The sequence below is a fragment of the Glandiceps talaboti genome, chromosome 8 (assembly GCF_964340395.1).
Source record: "Glandiceps talaboti chromosome 8, keGlaTala1.1, whole genome shotgun sequence".
Classification (NCBI taxonomy): domain Eukaryota; kingdom Metazoa; phylum Hemichordata; class Enteropneusta; family Spengelidae; genus Glandiceps; species Glandiceps talaboti.
In genome coordinates, this window is record NC_135556.1 from 15,449,266 (window position 1) to 15,467,831 (window position 18,566).

Sequence of the window (18,566 nt, forward strand, 5' to 3'; positions counted from 1 at the left end):
TTTTAAAAATGTTGAAAATTTCAATTGTTAGACATGGTCAACAACATTTATCGTACCCTTGACCTGAATTTGTCTATGTCTCATTAGATGACGAAAACTTTTGAGGTATCTCTACCAGAAATGTGGAAATTCTGGTAGGAATCCCCCCAGAAATGTAGCTATCGGTCTCAGAAAGACAGTACAGATAAGACAGGCAAAGTCTGACTTGTAAAGTAAGAGTTTGTTGTGTCTGTCATTGTAAGGCGGACCCACACCGTATTCATATACCTCACAAGATATGCTATTTCACTTCAATTTATTTTCAAACTTACACATAACATACAGTTTATTTTGGCAGACTGTTTAAGAATCCCCCTGAAACTAAATAAACCAGCAGTTTGTTTTTTCAAACAAATTTGATTTGTTGGATAGTTGAGTCGGCTCTTTTTTTTTTTTTGAGTCATACCGACCGACACTGTTCTTGAACTGAGTAAGGGTAGCCACCAGATACCAACAACTCTGCTCACTCGGTATGTGTGCAGAAGAAGTATTAAATAAACAAAACTAAACCAAGTGTGACAAGCCAAGTAAATTTTACACCATGATGGCACCATGTAGTACTAACAAGCAGAGTTGAGATTTGAATGTAGCCAATATAGTCCAAACAAACAAGCAGTATTCGATCTGACAGAGTTGAATTGATACTTTCCCTCGAAAGGTGAACCAGGTGCATTGTTTGCTCGAAAAGTTTATTGAACACCAAAAAGGAGAGAGAAAAAAAACCAAATCGACACAATGATCCAAAACATACGAGATTATGACAATTTATTTTCGGAATATGTAATTTTAAAGAAATTTCTCAGTTACATTTTGTTGAGATACAGAAACGTAAGAATCAAAATAATTTAAAAAAAAAAACAATTGTCAAATGTTCAAATGTTTGATATCAAAACAGTATGTGCACGTGAATCCCCTCCCCCCCAACCCATATTTGTCAATGATTTATTGTTAAGTTAATCGAATAGGAACTGGTTACTAGATCTGCCCCTCTGAATTCCAGGAGTTCTAAACCCTCAACTACAATTACTTCATCTGTTTAAGTGACCTAGCATACACAGCCAGCTAGACATATAATATCATTAAGGCCACCAGACAGCTTATGACCAACTTGAGATATTTTCACAGTAGCTCTGCCATTGGAAATCTTATTACAATAGGAGGTCTTGTAGATTAGAAAACTCGAAAAAAAATGACCTTTTTTTTTTTGCTAGAATCCCATCTGTGCTTGTGACCTAGCTGTTGGGGTCGGACAGATCTATTCAGAAAGGCCACTGAACAGCATGGTGTACAAGAATCTCAATTCTCATTAATAATCTCTTCTCTGCTGTACTGTGTACCAAGGCTTAGCTAAAGTACAACCAATGTGTGCATCTTTGGAAACATAAATGACTCTTCAATGTCATGTACTTGTACGCTGGAGTTTGGTACCGTGGGAAGTTTCCTCTAACTTGATACGTCACGATTGTATTTCAACAAAAACTGTGACTTGATGTAGACCAGAATCTAGATCAAATCACCTTGTAACAGGATTATATACGTTTTTTACATGTGTGCCGTTTCTTGTGGTTTTATGGAATTCCACAGAGAATGAAATGGTGAGGTTTATAGAAAAAAATCCAGGCCACCTACTTTGGGCTTGAAAACCCTAACTGATGCACTCGGGCTTGAAAATTCCAACTGATGTACCAAAAAAATGGAAAAAGAGAATAACAAATCAATTGTATAATATGTAGACATTTTCACATTGAGATTACTGTGGTACTGATAAAATTCTTTCTTTGATCCACCTCCATTCCAAAAAAAATCGATTTATCTGATAAATAGATACAGTGTCTGTAACAATTTAAATAAAGTAATACTGTTAGTCTGCCTGTATATGACCCTTGCATGGTTTTAGGTCAAAGATTGATGTGGGGTCACACAGTTTGAAGCAAAACTGTGCTGGAAGTAATTGTTTTCATAGAGGTATGCACAACCTGTATATAGGTTATTTTCTAAAAATTATGATATCATACGGAATAATCAAAGTTTTGAAAGATTTATGGTATGCTGTATCCTTTATAGGTTTTGTGCACAATAATACATAGCGTTTGTATAGCCTATTTGGGGTCTACGTTTATAGGTGTTTGTCTCCTGTGTGGACTGACTGAAGTTTGTCAAAGTTAAATAGGTGAATAAATAAATGTAAGTTTATTGGTTTTGAACGAATCTGCTTTGCTGTTTCAAATTATTACCCCTTGCTGTATAGTTACGTTCCATGTAATCACACTTGAAGTTGAACACAATCAGTATTGTAGAATAATTTGTATAAATTATTTCTGATCGTAGGAATCAAGACAGAGGATGCCACAGCAATCAAGGGAGAAGATTACAATGGGAAATCAGCTCGTCAAGTACAATTCAATCCAGGCCAGACTGAAGGAACATGGAGAGTGAAGATTTTACAAGACAGAGAATTTGAACAAGTTGAAACTTTCCATATTGTTCTACATGACCCAGTGATGGGAGCACTAGAACACCCAGCTATGGCTATTGTTGAGATTCGTGACACCGAAGATGGTAGGTGTTGTGGTTTTGTTCTTTCTTTTTCAAGAGTAGCACCCCTCTCCCCTTTGATATGAGAGTCCTACATATTCCTGTAGTGTAGTGTAGTGAACAACATTATTTTGGTATTTTGTTCCCTCTAAAAATACATTCTCCCTTATATGCCATCATTGAGATCCATGATGCTGAAGATGGTAGGTATTGTGGTTTCATTATTTCTGTTACAAAAGTAACACCCCTCTCCCCTTTGATATGAAAGCCCTGTACTACTAACTTCTACTCCTGTCGTGGTATGCAACATTTTAGTATGCTGTTCCCTTTAAAAAGTAAATCCCGTGTCCATCATCTTTTCAGTATTATATCGGTGGTTGATCAAGTCAGGTGCCACTGTTATACTTAGCCATATTTAGCTACACTGGTTCTCAAAACAGTATATCAGTAAAACATTACATAGATGCAAGATTCCATATAATAATCGGCAGTTTGTTTTATGAAAAACCATCACATTCTCAGTTGAATCTAAAGCCCACAATTAGTCTGAGCAAATTTGATCTCTTATCCAGAATGGAATACTCCTCTCTGTCAATTTGAAAATTTTCCATAATTTCTGGTCAAAAGTTATTAGATATTTTGAGCAATATTGAAAATAACAATTTGTTTATTTCATCTTTCTCTACAGAATCTACCGTCTGTGTTGATTTGCCAGAAGAGTTTGAAATCGAAGAAGATGTTGGTGAATTGATGATACCAATCAAACGTACCGGTGATCTGAGTCAGGAAATGATGGTTGTATGTTCAACAATTCCAGGTGAGAATAGGACAATATGCAAATAGCAACAAGGTGTTCACTTTATGTATAGTTTATGACTGCATGAAGTAAGATGTGTGTCTGTACATGTGTGCATGCACGAGTGTGTATGTGTTCAAAATTAATGTCATCACATTTGGCTGAGACAAGTGATGACGTCACTGTACTATGGATACATTGAAAAGTAATGTCATTGCATTTTGGTGGCACAAAATGATGACATCACTAGTATGGCTACATAAAATAGTGATGTCATCATATTTTGGTGACACAGAGTGATGACATCACTAGTATGGCTACATAAAATAGTAATGTCATTGCATTTTGGTGACACAAATTGGTGGCATCACTATAATGAATACATAAAATAGTGATGTCATCATATTTTGGTGACACCAAGTGATGACATCATTGTTTTATGGCTACATTATATAGTGATGTCACTAATGAGCAATACTCAGACACAACAGAACATTTTGAAATGACTTATACACAAAATATATATATTTACGTAACTCGAGTCTGTTTGTATAGTGTTACAACTTGTGAATAAAGAAAATAACTAAAGGCATCTTGAAATTTGTCCAAAAACGACAAACATGACCCCTTGTGATTTAAAACTCAACTAAAAGTGTGCCCCGAGTAGAACAGTCTTGTTACCATATTAACAAGGTGATAGTGAATACAAGATACCCTTACTACTGACTTTCTTTGTTTACATGACATTAGAAGTGGAATAGTGTGTAAGGTTGTAAATTCAGAGATTTACGCTTCACATGGAGACTTTTTATCAAATTGATAGCTTCAAGATTGATGTTATGAAGAAGAGGATCACAAACAGAAATAAATCAAGTTGACGTTGTTAAGTGTTTTTGAGTAAAGAGATTAACGCTCTGAATCATTCAAATTCTATATAGTGCAAGGGTGCTGTTTTGGTGTCGGTGTTTTTGCAACCGAATCATAACGTTTTTTCTGTTTGATTTGTTCTACTACAGATACTGCCACAGGCACCAACCCTTCGCCAGTCATATCCTTTTCTGACTACATCAGCCGTCCTGAAGACCAAACTAGCTTTATCCGCTTCGACCGGGGTGAAGACTTACAGTTTTGCCGAGTTGTCATCATCGACGATTCTCTGTATGAAGAGGACGAGACTTTCCAGGTCAAACTGAGCATGCCGATGGGTGGACGGTTATGTGAGGCTGCCTCTTCTGCGGATGTTACCATTGTGGCTGATGAAGATGATGGTAAGGGATTGTTTTCATAAAAATAAATATGTGATTTTCTTCATGATAACCCCACACCCCCACCCCATGTGGAACAAGTCAAAATTAAAGAAAGTAACTACGGATTGTTAGTGCTTAAAAATTTGAACAAAATACCCTGATCACTTTATTGTAACATCTTGTTTGGAGAAATCAGTATTGTTCAGAAACATCCTAAAGAGGCAGCCACCGACGGCAGAACGACATTACATACCTCGCAGTCTATGGTGATTATTTCCTGTTATCCATCTGCAATTTGTGAGGTTACAATAATCAGAAAATTTCTTATCAGCATTTTCGTGTTGTCATAGTTACCTCATTCTGTCGATTCTCGATCGTCAAATTATCCTACATAGTACCGTAACCAAGTAACAAAGAATGAGAAGTAACTTTGTAGATGACGCACTCAAGCAAATCAAAATAGTACATGTATATCGTGAAAAGGAAAACGTAGAAAGTGAATTTCACAGCTGTGTTCCATTGGGAGTGTTGACAAAAAACAGAGAACGACGTACCTACAAAGTTACTGGCTGAAAAGAAACCATTCATCCTATTCCCCGAATTAAGTACTTCTCGTATTTATACTTGTAATTCTTTGACAACTAACGCTTGTGTCACACTATTCAAACCGGTATAGTACACACACTAAATTTGCACATTGCTCAGTTTACCTGTCTGTCTGCAAAATGTCTAGCAAATGAATTGTGGCAAGCATTGGGTAGACTCTCAGAGGGCAAGTGTCAAAGCCTTGTGGGGTTGAATATGAGAGGTTATCGGTTGACGCTGACAGACAGACCCCTCTAGTGTTCCCCCAGTCAGTATGGGTCACTGCTACAGCATAGAGCAGAACATGGTAATAAGATTAGCTGTTAGAACTCGATTCAAATTTAAAAGGTTGACTTCCTGTAGAAAGTTGAATATGAGAACTGTATAATGTGTCTGCTGTAAGTTTGTTTTCCCTCTACGAGTTCAGGGGGCAGACACGTCTCAATGTACTCACAAGTTTTGATATTGTACCCCTGTTTTATCACATTTCATTGGTGAACTAAAACGCTGAGTTGTCACAAATACGGACTTTGTCCTAGATGATGTCATTGTCTGCATTATTGTATCAGTACAATTTTGGAATGAATATTTGTTTAGCCATCCTCATATATTGTATCCTTTGCTCAGATGTCTGACAATGTTGATACCTCATTTTGCCTGTCCACAACATTTTTTTCCCAAAATCTTTGTTTTTTATTTACCAAAGATAAAAGAACATAGAACCGAAAGTACGGAAAATAAGACATAAAGAGAACAAGTTGACATCACTTTCAGATAGACACAAAATGTTGTTTTAAAGTTTATTGCATCCTTTCATCATTATGCATCAATATTGATGATACAATGAGACGCATTTTCTCCAGCTTGGCAGCCTTTCCCCCAAAAAAAGTAAACACCCTTGTTTCTTATTTTGCCAACATTATCACATCCTCAATCATCACTTTTTCCAGGCAAAACAAAAAAGTGGGTAATTCAGAATTGAGATATGTTAATAGCAAGTATGTGACAACCCTTGCACAATGTTGTCATGTTTTGTCAGAGTAAAGTCCTGCATGTGTAGAACAAAAGGACATAAAGTGTTGTGTTTTAGCTCACTTACAGTCAGTCAAGTGTCAGAAAAAACTACACCATGCCAAACAAATTCCACCTGTGGATCTGTTTTAACACAGTACAGAATGAAGAGATAAACACACAACACAGCTGGCTTGTACAGTAGCATTACCTTGCTATTGTAACAATATCAATTTAAGTGCTGTAAAGTTGAAAACAAATGTGTTTCTACTGGCAAAGGTTCTGTGATACACCACTTTTGCCACTTGCATTGACAGGTGGCCAAAACCAATTTAAAAGTCATTATTTAAAGAAGCAAATGTCCTTGTAGAGTCTGCCATCAAAACAATTAAATGATTGTCTTGCTGAACTGGAAATTAAGATTCAAAGCCAGTTCTGTTTGTAAAACGCACAAAAGTGTTGGAATTTACTCATGTACAGGAAGGATGCTAGCTTTTCGCTTCAACACAATACGTTGACCTGCTGTTTAACCTCACGTTGAAATGTTAGAAATTGAAAATTTTTATTCAGAAACGGAGGAGGGGAGAAAGAAAATTTTATGACATTGATAATAATTGTTATTTTGTCTTGCCAAAAACACCCTTTCTATTCTTTCACATCGTGGTGACAGATAACACATTTTTTTTTTAGAAGTTTTATTCAAAGATTTCACAAACAGTGGACAAAATTAGAAAACGATATTGACCTAGAAAAAAGAGCAAGTTTGCCCTGAAAACATTTTACACAGTAAATTTCACCTGTTGTCCAAGGTGTGAAGTGTTTTTTTTTCTTTCCCAAAGTATTCTCTTTCAGAGCGGATAAAAACCGTGAATGCTTGTTTTTGGAAGCTATAGTTACATTGACTTGGGTGGCACAGCATAAAACATGTTGTAACTGCCTTGATCTTTCTGCAAACTAAACTTTTCTTTTGATTTGATGTGTGTAAATCAAAGCCATTGTTTCAGACTCTTTATGTCTTGTAAGAAAAGCAATGTCCAGAGTGTTGGCCAAGGTAGTACAATAAAACAAAACTTGTACAAATCAAAATAACTCGCAGGTACAAAAAACAAGATGTCAAATCGCTGTTAGCTATACACCCATGTACAGATGTCTTTCTTCTGGCGAAGAATATTTCAGTGCGTTGATCGAAGCAAGGAAACATACCAGCATAGACAAACTGTTTTCATACTAGAGACTAAACGCAAACAACATTTAATACGCAAGGTGAGAAAATTAGAACCCAAAGAATGCTTCAAAGGGATGGAATACCGCGAATGTTTGTGCTTCTGTAAAGTTTTCCTTAAGTTCTTTTGAGCGCAAATTGAGCAGATAGGCCATGCTTCCTTGATGCCAACAAAAAGCCAATTGCTTAGCCGAGCAAGTCGGATTTCACTTCTGAAAGGAAAGGAATTTTTGCCTCAGTTCTGGGTTTTGTAAAGCATGTAATCCAGTCTCCTCAATTGGTACACTAGGGGTACTATCGTCTAGCAAGACATACCCTTCAAATTGCAAGGCATGATCCATTGGAAATTTGTTTTTCAAATAAAATGTCCTTTCTGATCCTTATTAACTTGGAATTTGATCAAGTCCTGTCAAGCTGCTACAAGGACACAAGAGAATAATCAAATCTTTGTTCACCTAAAATATTTCTAGGACCTTGTTCTGTCTTTTTGTGTGCAAACAAATTTCCTTGACTGCGACTCACCAGGATGGAGATGAAAAATTGCAGCCAGCGTCCCTTATGTGGAACAAATAAGAAATCTCATTGGGGAAAAGAAAAGCTATTATATTTTGCATAGAATACTGAAAACAATGTTAGGACTAGACTAAAAGTGTGCTATTGTCCTGTGTAAGATAGTATTGTTTGGTGGCCTTCCCATGAAAAAAAGAGAGAAGAATTACTACTATGCCTCTTGAAAGTAGTTCCAGGCATTGACCACAATATATGATGACCTGTCACATAACACTTTTGATGCAGTGCAGGACTGGTTTGGTCAGTACTTTTGAAAGCAAGAAAAATTGAGATGTTTTACCTATTCGACAATGCAGACACCGCTTCATGGACTTTGCAAAACAAAAGATGTTTACTAAAAAGTTTTAGTACAAATTTTGTATGGTGACTGCACTGGTTTTGCACAGGTTAGATCATGGAACAGTGCAAAATATGAATACAGCTATCCAGGCATATATCGATTCCTCTGAGATAACCTTGTTCAGTAAAATTACCAGGTGCATGTGTTTGGCAGTTCCCTTATTTTATTTCAAAGGTTTTTCTCCCTTTTCTCAAGTTGTAGCAGTATCAATGTCTAGGTACAGAATTGACAAGTCTCCAAATTTTAAAACAAAACACATACTTTGTTTCAATTAGAACTGTTTCAGTACTGATTTTTCCATAATTTATTGTTTTATCAGAAAGGTAATAAGGTCAACTCTCCCTTGCCAAGTTTTCCGTAAAAGTTGCCAGCCTTGTTATCGCTTGGTGACTTGCACTTTATCAATGTTTTGGCTTCATCATGTGTGGTAAAGCAGATGACTGGGACTTGAACTGATCAAACACAAAGACCATTTCTGTGTAGTGTTTACTGAAATTAAATCCTGGCTTACTTCAAATAGTAATGCAATAAGACGTCTTTCTTCAGTGATTTCACTTATGTGTACAGGTTTCCTAAGATACAGCCGGAGTTGCTGGAATTGTTTCGGAAACATTAACCTTACTTGTGCCATTATCCCTCTTTTCAGTAACTAGTTGTAGTCTCTATTGAAGGATACTTTGAATGTAAGATCCCTTCTTTTCAGTAGTTAGTCAATATTTGATAAACAAATACAAAAGAAACAATCAGTGTTTGAAAGCACTTTGATGAATCTGAACGCCCTGGGGCTCACAATTCTCACCTGGAACCTGCTACAAGTTCAACCGGTCCCTGTCACCTTAATACAACGTACTCCAGTCGACTGTCATAACAAACACACACACATAGCTGTACCAAGCAGGTATTTTCTGAAGGATTTTGACAGCAAAGAAATTTTTTTTTTTTCAAAAAAATTCAGAAAAATATGAAACCTTTTTTGTCAAAAGTGAAATGCCAAGGACAGGGGAATTAATTAAGACAATATAAACTACTGTATTCAAAGTTGACACTTGTGATCTGTTCGGATGTTCTACTGTTTGTAGAACCGTGAATAGTGTTTGGATTTTAAATTACATTAAGTTTGTTGATGCAGTTATGTTCTATACATCACAACAAGACACTTTGTACAGCTGAACAGCTGAGTAGGTATTGTCTAGCTCTGTTCTCCATATTTACAACATCAAAGTACCAAGTTGTAAATATGGAAGAGTTCGTAACAAAGAACTTGCCGTTGTACTTCAAAGGTAGAACAATTCTCATGTTTTGAAGAAACTAGAAACACTTGTCATAGTAAATAAGTATTTGGAATTTGCATAGTTTCAAGGTGGTGTGAACTGTTCTTTATATTTAAACAGGATTTTACACTGGAAAGAAAAGTAAAGAGTGTATGTGTATTAATAGTCTAACAGTAGCTGTGTGATTAGACTGCCCTCGTGAGGTTGATCTTGCAACTCACAGTAGCTGTTGAACTTTTCAATACTAAATATTTCCCGCCAAAATTAGATGGCCAAATTTGTTTGTCTTTTGGAGTTGTGTCGAACTTTTCAATTCTTTGAAAAAATTTCCCGCCAAAATTAGATGAACAAATTTGTTGTCTTTTGGAGTTGTGTTGACATACCCTGGTCGTAGGGATGGCATTGTTCATGTCTAAAAAAAAAATTGTAAAAAAGTTGGAGTTCTGTAAACAGTGAACAGGATTAAATGCTTTACATTTTATTTCAAGTTCAAGTTCTGGCAGTTCAAAATATGAAGGTCAAAATGATTGTTTAACATGTTAATTTCTTCTTTGCTTTTGTAGAACCTGCCTTCTATTTTGGTGATGCCGAATACAAAGTTGATGAAAGTGATGGTTATTGCGAAATTAAAGTATGGCGTACAGGAACTGATCTGTCTAAGATGGCTAGTGTTACCGTTAGATCAAGAGAATCTGATCCAGAGTCTGCAATTGGTAAGTAATCCAGATGTTGATAAGTGTAGTTTTACCCCTATGCTGGTAAGTAATCCAGATGTTGATAAGTGTAGTTTTACCCCTATGCTGGTAAGTAATCCAGATGTTGATAAGTGTAGTTTTACCCCTATGCTGGTAAGTAATCCAGATGTTGATAAGTGTAGTTTTACCCCTATGCTGGTAAGTAATCCAGATGTTGATAAGTGTAGTTTTACCCCTATGCTGGTAAGTAATCCAGATGTTGATAAGTGTAGTTTTACCCCTAGTAACTCTTTTTCAGCAAAGCTGGGTTACTTGGCATTATCTTTTTCCAAACTAGTTCTCTTTCTGGTTAAAAATTTGATCTGAGCCATGTTTATATTCTGTTCATTTTGAGGAACCTTAATCAACTGTAAAACAGCAGCAAAAAGTTTATTACAAGATTGAAAAGCAATTGAACTACCCTCCCCTTGTTACCCCTACCATCAAAGAGACAGTATACTTAAGTATATTGAGAAAATGAAAATTCAGAGTTGAAGATGCACATCAGAAAAATCCTTACATTCTATAGTAACTCAATGTGAAATACCACAAACTTCAACCTGACAAAAGCATTCAGAATTGATACATAAATTGTCTACATTCTTGTTGACATTTATCCCGTTGCCTGCCTTCTTGAAATTTATCCCGTTGTCGTACTTGCTGCCTTCAGTGTGAGGCCATCTGGGGCTGTGGCCTTTCTGCATGACTGCTGACCTATCCATGCAAATCAAAACAGCAAATTAAGTTACCAAAACAAACCTAGGCTCTGGTAACAATTAGACTCAGATGTGTGCATGATAATGTCAAATTTGATCATGGCAGTTAGTAGGTAAAAAAAATTTGCCTATGGTCATTGTGCTTTATATGAAAGATTTGCTCAAAATTTAATTTCAAAGGTAAATTTTGTCAGATTTTCATCTTGCCAACTTTTTGCTCTCAAATTGATTTTGATGCATTATAGAGACAAGATTTCAGTTCAGGTTTACCTTTTTTCTTTCACAAAGATTCTAAAATACCTAGCAAATACATAGATATATAAATATTTTCAGAACATAACATATACATAAAGTTTGATAAGTCAGTCTGCAAGTTACAAAAATCAGTGCTGGGTAAAAGTCACAAACAACAAAATCTTTTATAAAAAATTTCAATTTTCTAACACTTTCCTTTTAGACTTTGATTTATTTATACTCAGATATGCCAAATACTATCTGCAGTTCTTTTTTTTTTTCAAAAAGGTTAAAAAAAGTTCAATTCTAAATTCCATTGTCCAGATTTTACTAATCGTTCAAAAATGGAAGGTCGACAGGTCAAAAGCTATTGGTGACATTTAATGTCATATGTGAACAGCAACTGACAAGGCAGAAGTCAATGACCCTTGTCTGACAGCATTACAGGCTGAGAGAGACTGGTTGTGTACAAGCTACACTCGTTTTTGTTGTTGCCTTTTGTAACCATGGCAACAATAGCTTCAATACTAAACATACTAAATCATGTTTCACATACTAACAAACTTTTCATGTTTACATCAATCGTTCTTTTGCCACACGGGGACAGTTGACAGGTACAAGAAAGTGATGTATGTTTTTCATGGTCATTCCCTTCCCTTGGATTTTACACTTTGTATTTTTTTGTACCCACACGAGTTTTAATGTGAAAATTGTGTTATGTTACTAGTAAGGTGAAAGGATATGATCTTATCTATATTTGTGTGGATCATTTTGAAATGAAGCACAGCTATTAATACTGCATGAATTTATAGTTTGTAGTGTCAGAGATTCATTTCTCTCAAAATCACTGTATTCACACTTTGTGTGTTTTTTTTATCTACACAATATTCCCACACAATGCAGTATCTTTAGTTTCTGTTCATGTTAATGTTAGAAAAACCATGTGCATGAAGTTTATTTTCCTTTGGATTGCAAGTATGCCTATCAGTTTATTTATAAAAGTTGTATAAAGTATGTATTTCCTATGTTACTGCTTGCTAAAATAGACACGATTCCCTTTATCTGTAGAATCACTCTCCCATGCCAAGTTGCACAATTTCAGATTATCTTAACTTTTGTTCATTTTGTTCATTCCTTTATACTCCCAACACTTACATCCACCCTGTCTTGCATGTTACTTGTTCAAAATACTTCCTTGTAAAGTTAACAGTATTTTGTCACAAGAGGAAATGTAAGGTTATGTATGATCATAGTAATGGAATATAGCATTATTTTATATATCTTGCTCAACTGTAAGATACATTGTGTTGTTCAGCCCTATCAGGCTTCTAAACCTAGTGCTGAGTGCTAGCTGGAATGATAGCATGGGATGAATGTCATATCTAACAGACTTTGTATCTTGGTAAATGCTCGAAAAAAATTCAGTTGGTATTATTTTTGTCATCTTTGAAGTGTTTATGACTCTGTTCTCAAAAAGCTGTTCCTCTTATGTTTCAGCTGGACAAGACTACAATGGTATCAGTAAGAATCTCGACTTTGCACCAGGAGTCACCATGCAGACAGTCCGAATCATCATCCTGGATGATTTAGGCCAGCCTGTGTTGGAGGGACCAGAAACATTTGAACTGGTTCTCAGAATGCCAGTCGGTGCCGCACTTGGACAACCAGACATGTCAGTGGTCACTATCAATGACTCTGTCTCAGACTGTAAGTTTGCTTTATTATCTCTCTGGTCAGTTTTCATTTGTAGCACCCCATGGTGGTGATATAGATACTTACTATCAATAAGTCATGATGTGTGCACATCAGCATCTTTGTCAGCATATTTCTAAGAATGCTCTTTTCTTAGATCATGTATAGTTTTTATGTTTCTTTCATTTTGACCATGACTGAAAAGACACCAATACCTGATTTCTTTATTTTAGGAATCAATAGCAATATTTGTAATTGACCGTTCAAAAAATATTTTTTGTGAACAATTTCATTTTAGTTTGCCAAATTTGATACTGCAATAGACTATCACCTGAAAGAGTGTATGAAGTAAGTGATAGCGCCCTCTATGTTCAATATTCACTTAATTTTCATGCAGGAACTTTTTATTTGATATAGCTAAGATGTTGTATTCATGTTCACAACATTTCTATCACTTTTCATGAATCATGCTAACAGAATTCTAACTATATCATAATTTGTTGAAACATATTTCTTGTCCTTCTTGCAGTGCCAAAGATGTCATTCCGTGACCCGACATACATGGGCTTTGAAAACGACGGTACAATTACAACTTATGTTGTACGTAGTGGAGATATCAGTCACACATCCACCGTTAGATGCTACACTAGACAAGGGTCAGCCCAGGTTATGATGGACTATGATGAAAGACCTAACACCGATGCCTCTATCATTACATTCTTACCCGGTAAGTTAACACGACTCTCACAACCACTTTTATTTCAGTTTAGGTGCAAAATTCAAGACGATTCTGACCTCAAAAGATTTGTACATAGAGCCATGTAGCAACAATTAAATGATAGAATTACACTTGAAGAAATCATGTATTCTGATAATGCGTGTGAGTACATCTGGAGTTACAATGAAATTCACATGACCAGCGTGAAAGGAATAGACACAACTGTGATTTCAAGATATCCTCAGTTGATAAAACCCCTGTATATAAACAATTACACTCTTTGAAAAGGTCCAATTCAAGCAATCAATGCCAAGTGTGATATCTGATAACAGGAGGTTGTAAAATAGATGTCATGTATTGATTTGAAGTGAGAATCAACCAATCATAACACCCACCCCCACTCGCAGTAAACGTCGGTTCTAGCTAACAACATTTTGCTACCTTATCGTTATCGTAGGAGAACAAGAGAAACCATGTGTTGTTGCACTGATGAATGATAATCTGTTTGAGGAAGACCAAGAATTCCGATTGGTTCTCGGATCACCAGGAAGTGATTCAGCATTGGCTGCAAGTGTCGGAGATCAAAATGTCACTGTCATAACAGTCAAAGATGAAGGCGACAGTAAGTTACACCTCTCTTCACGTCCATTTATCAAATACTTATCAATACTTAGGTTCGTTGGCCTCCCACATGGGTTTGTTAAAAGCACTTTATGAGCATGACCTGTGTCAATCATACAAAAATGTTGTCTAAGCGTAGAAGGAAGAGCTAACGACCTGGCCATTCATTGTCAATTTTTCATCCTCAAGGGCGAGAGATATTGCTAATCACTTTGATGATGGCCCAAAACAGAGAACTCATGAAGGTCTCTAGACCTGCCTGTAGTTAATGTTTCGTATGATGAACGTGACTTCTAAAGGTCGAAATGATCACCTCACCACACAAACAAGCTCGTAAATTTTGATAGATTTATTTCTTGTAATTACAAAAACAGACACAACAAGCTAACTAAGGCAAAAATATTTTTTAGAAAAGAGTTTGTTTTCTATAACATGTCTTCAGAAAATAGGTTAGGCAGGTCAGAATTTTGTTGCTTTTTACTTTTTTTTTTTGTAATTCGACCCAAAGACAAGATACTTGTTGGTCACAATACTTCCATAACAGTTGATAAGGTGTAAGAGAAGTAAATGAAGACAATTTTGTGATTCAGAAGTAGGCAAACATAATATGCAGACTGTATTGTTATAGGCTGAAATGATGTTTCTCTCTGGAATGTGATTTTTAAAAAAATAACCAAAGATACTTTGACAAGGAAATCTACAGGGATATAGAAGTAAATTGTCATAATTTTACCTTTTTGCATGTAAAAAAATGTTACGAGTTGGGTTACTGGAAACAAATTATTTTTTTATTTGGCCAAAGTTACATTTTTGGGTTAGGGTTCAATGTAATATTGCATGTAAGTCATTTTGCAATCATATGCTTGTCAAAATTTTATGTAGGCAAGTGTAGATTATAATGGTCGAATGTAGACTGTGGAACAAAATTTTGATGGTGTAAAACAAGCCAGTCTCACTTCATTTATTTCCTCTTTGTCTTGTTTGTTGTTTTCTAGAACCCATCATTAAGTTTGCTGAGACTAGATACAGTGTTGATGAACCCAAGGTCCAAGATGACATTGCCATTGTCAAAATACCTGTTATTCGTATGGGAGACACTTCACAGACATCTGTGGTCAGAGTACATACAAAGGATGGATCAGCTAAGAGTGGTGTCGACTACAACCCACTGTCAACACGTAAGTTGATGGCATAAATTAAATACTGTCATTTCATTTTCTGTATACTTCAAATTTCAACTCTCTATGCTAGACACAGTATGGCACAATAATTGTGTTCTTAGTGCTGAACAATAGGATCCCTTCACCCTGATGGTGTAAAATCATCCCTTACACACACACACACACACACACACACACACACACACACACACACACACACACACACACACACACACACACACACACACAACACATATACACACACACATACACACACTCAAACATACACACACACTAACACACATACACACACTCTCACACACGGACTCATACTCACACACACAAACACATACACATACACACACACACACACACTCACACATACTTACACTCACACATACACACACACATACACATACACACACTCTTACACACAGACTCATACTCACACACACACACACACACACACACACACACACACACACACACACACACACACACATATTATATGACAAAGGGTACTTTACTACAGTAAGCCTCTACATTACCCAAGCCATAATCTCTCCCTGACAGACCCAGTATATTGAACTACATGAAGCCTTCTCTTTCACAACACCATTACTTCAGACAAAACCGAGAATATAAATCCCAACAATCCCTCCCCAGTCACCCCAGATGTTAATGATCATTTCATTTGATTTGCATTTCAGGGCTTGAGTTTGGATTTAATGTGACGCAACATATCATTGAAGTGGAAGTACTGTACGATGGAGAAAGTGAAATGAGAGAATCATTCACTCTTCTTTTGAAACCAGATGAAAATATGATTGCCGAGACTCAGGTAGGTGCACCAAGATAAAAAAGAAAGAGCAGAGAGGACGAAGCAAGAAAAATTAATCTGTCGTAATCTCACAGTTGAGTTTATTGAAGGATATTTCTGTCAATACATGCATAGGTCAAAGGTTAACTAGTAAGGAATGGTTGTCATCAAATTTTTGATCGGATACAGTAGTTTGTCAGTAATAAAACCTAACTGAAAGCGAAACAGTTGGTTGTTGTACAAGATATTAGTATTTTGTAATCATCTTGACCCCATTGACCTCTACCCGGATGACATCATAGGTCAAGGGTCATATGGTTGCTTCTAATAAAACAAGTCGGTTTTTCAGAAACATGATCAAATGCTCTCAGAAGTCTTACATGTTTCTCATTAATCTCTGAATGAATTCTTCTGTTGCAGATGACCAAAGCTATCATTTACATAGAAGAAATGGATCGCGTTGCTGATGTCACCTTCCCTTCACCACCTCAAGTAGTGTCTCTGATGGACTATGACAACGTTGATAATTCTGCCATAGAAATTATTCCTGGTTATCCAATCGTGTGCACAACAGTGAGTAGATCACCTTCAGTGTTTAACACTTTAGGGTTTTAGTCAGGGAAAGTTGGTATATTTTAGGTAGTGTCCTATATGTTGTGAGAAAAGATTTGAGAAAAAAAATGCGCTGTCTGAGAAACCTGCTTAGATTTTAACTGCATTGTCACCAATTTTGTAAAAGGTTCTACACTCTTGTTATGTTGCTCAACTGAACAATGTTTTTGATGGTTTCAACCTAAAAAAATGCCAAATACTCTGCTCACAGCTATATTTAGTTGTTATATTACAAAAATAATTATCCAACATCAAGTGAAGTATTTTAACTTTACTTAAACAAAGATCTGCTTTATTAACCATGACATATTGTTGTTCTATTTCTCATCTCCTCACAGCCATGCAATCCTAAATACGGAGACTACGCCCAGACTGGTTCACTGTGTACATCTCAAAATATTAACGATACATTGTCTCAATTCCGGTGGAAGGTCGCCGCCCCAAGTTCAGCTAGTGGTGTGTCCAACCCACTCAAAGAAGTCGACGGAGATACCTTCTTCACATCTACCAAGGGGGTAAGAATATTTTGGCAATCTTTTGGTGCTATATTGTATGTGAAAAGACAAAGCCATTCAAACATGTCTTTAGATTTGTCAAATATATTGAAGTAAGGTCAGGTGGCAAGAACAAATGTTATTCATGATGATTTTACAATTATGTTAGAATACTATGCATAGAAGTCTTCTGTTTTTAACCTGTATACATGTCTTGAACTGTACATATGGTGATATGTCAATATGGTTGACTAGTCAAACGCCCTCAATGTTCAAACTGACAGCTTCTTTTGTTTCTTGCACACTTGCCTTCAGATCACTTTGGACAGTATCTATTTTGGACCAGGATCCAGGGTACAGTGTGTTGCCAGGGCTGTCAACCTTAATGGTGAATTAGGTTTGGAATTGGCTAGTGCAGTTATCACTGTCGGTGATGGAACCAATGGTGTCTGTCCACCAAGAATAGCTGGTATTGTTGGTGCTGAGCCATTCACAGCTAAACTACAATATACAGGACCAAACGATCCAGATCACGCCAACTTGATCCGCGTCACTGTCACTATGCCACATATCGGTAAGTCATCTTAACAGAAGACTCTCTAAAGGATATCCCTTTTCAATCTTGTCTCTGAGATGTCTATTTGTTATTGTATCTGAACATACACAGCAATGTCTGAATGAGTAACATGTTATAGTGTTTTTGCTAAGGGCGGTAAGTAGGCAAAGTCTACCATGATTCCCATGTAATTTTACCTGGTTCCCAAACAAAATTACCATAGACTCTATGGTGGAACACTGCCATTTTTACCACTTTCTTCCTTTCTGTTACCGGGAGTTCCCCAACCTTTGCAAAACACTGTTATGAGTTGTGAATATGGCATATACATTGAACCCAATCCAATCCAAAATGAAAGTATTTAAATATGCAACACAAAACTATAAACAACACATAGCAGAATAGGATGAAATATCCATGATGAAATATATGCAGTCTACCCCTGTTTGATGTAATCACCTGATTTTATGAGTACCCCGGTAGAATATAGGAAAATAAAGTTAAATGGAGAAAAGTCATGACCAGATTCTGCTCCTATTTTACTTCAAATGGGCAATACACAATAACAGAAATCACAACATTGTAACTTGTGT

The 18,566-nt window shown here is 36.3% G+C and overlaps 1 protein-coding gene across 1 annotated transcript in view; it reads left to right on the forward strand.

Annotated features, from left to right (window-relative positions):
• The window catches only part of LOC144439117 (extracellular matrix protein 3-like), a 98,032-nt gene that overhangs the window by 71,718 nt on the left and 7,748 nt on the right, over window positions 1-18,566 (forward strand). The window contains exons 4-15 of the mRNA XM_078128383.1: window positions 2,368-2,598; window positions 3,263-3,391; window positions 4,387-4,638; window positions 10,180-10,329; window positions 12,798-13,007; window positions 13,522-13,719; window positions 14,168-14,332; window positions 15,327-15,509; window positions 16,202-16,332; window positions 16,732-16,884; window positions 17,262-17,438; window positions 17,733-17,991. Of these exons, the coding sequence (XP_077984509.1) occupies window positions 2,368-2,598; window positions 3,263-3,391; window positions 4,387-4,638; window positions 10,180-10,329; window positions 12,798-13,007; window positions 13,522-13,719; window positions 14,168-14,332; window positions 15,327-15,509; window positions 16,202-16,332; window positions 16,732-16,884; window positions 17,262-17,438; window positions 17,733-17,991 (2,238 nt within the window). The remainder of the gene's footprint in view (window positions 1-2,367; window positions 2,599-3,262; window positions 3,392-4,386; window positions 4,639-10,179; window positions 10,330-12,797; window positions 13,008-13,521; window positions 13,720-14,167; window positions 14,333-15,326; window positions 15,510-16,201; window positions 16,333-16,731; window positions 16,885-17,261; window positions 17,439-17,732; window positions 17,992-18,566) is intronic.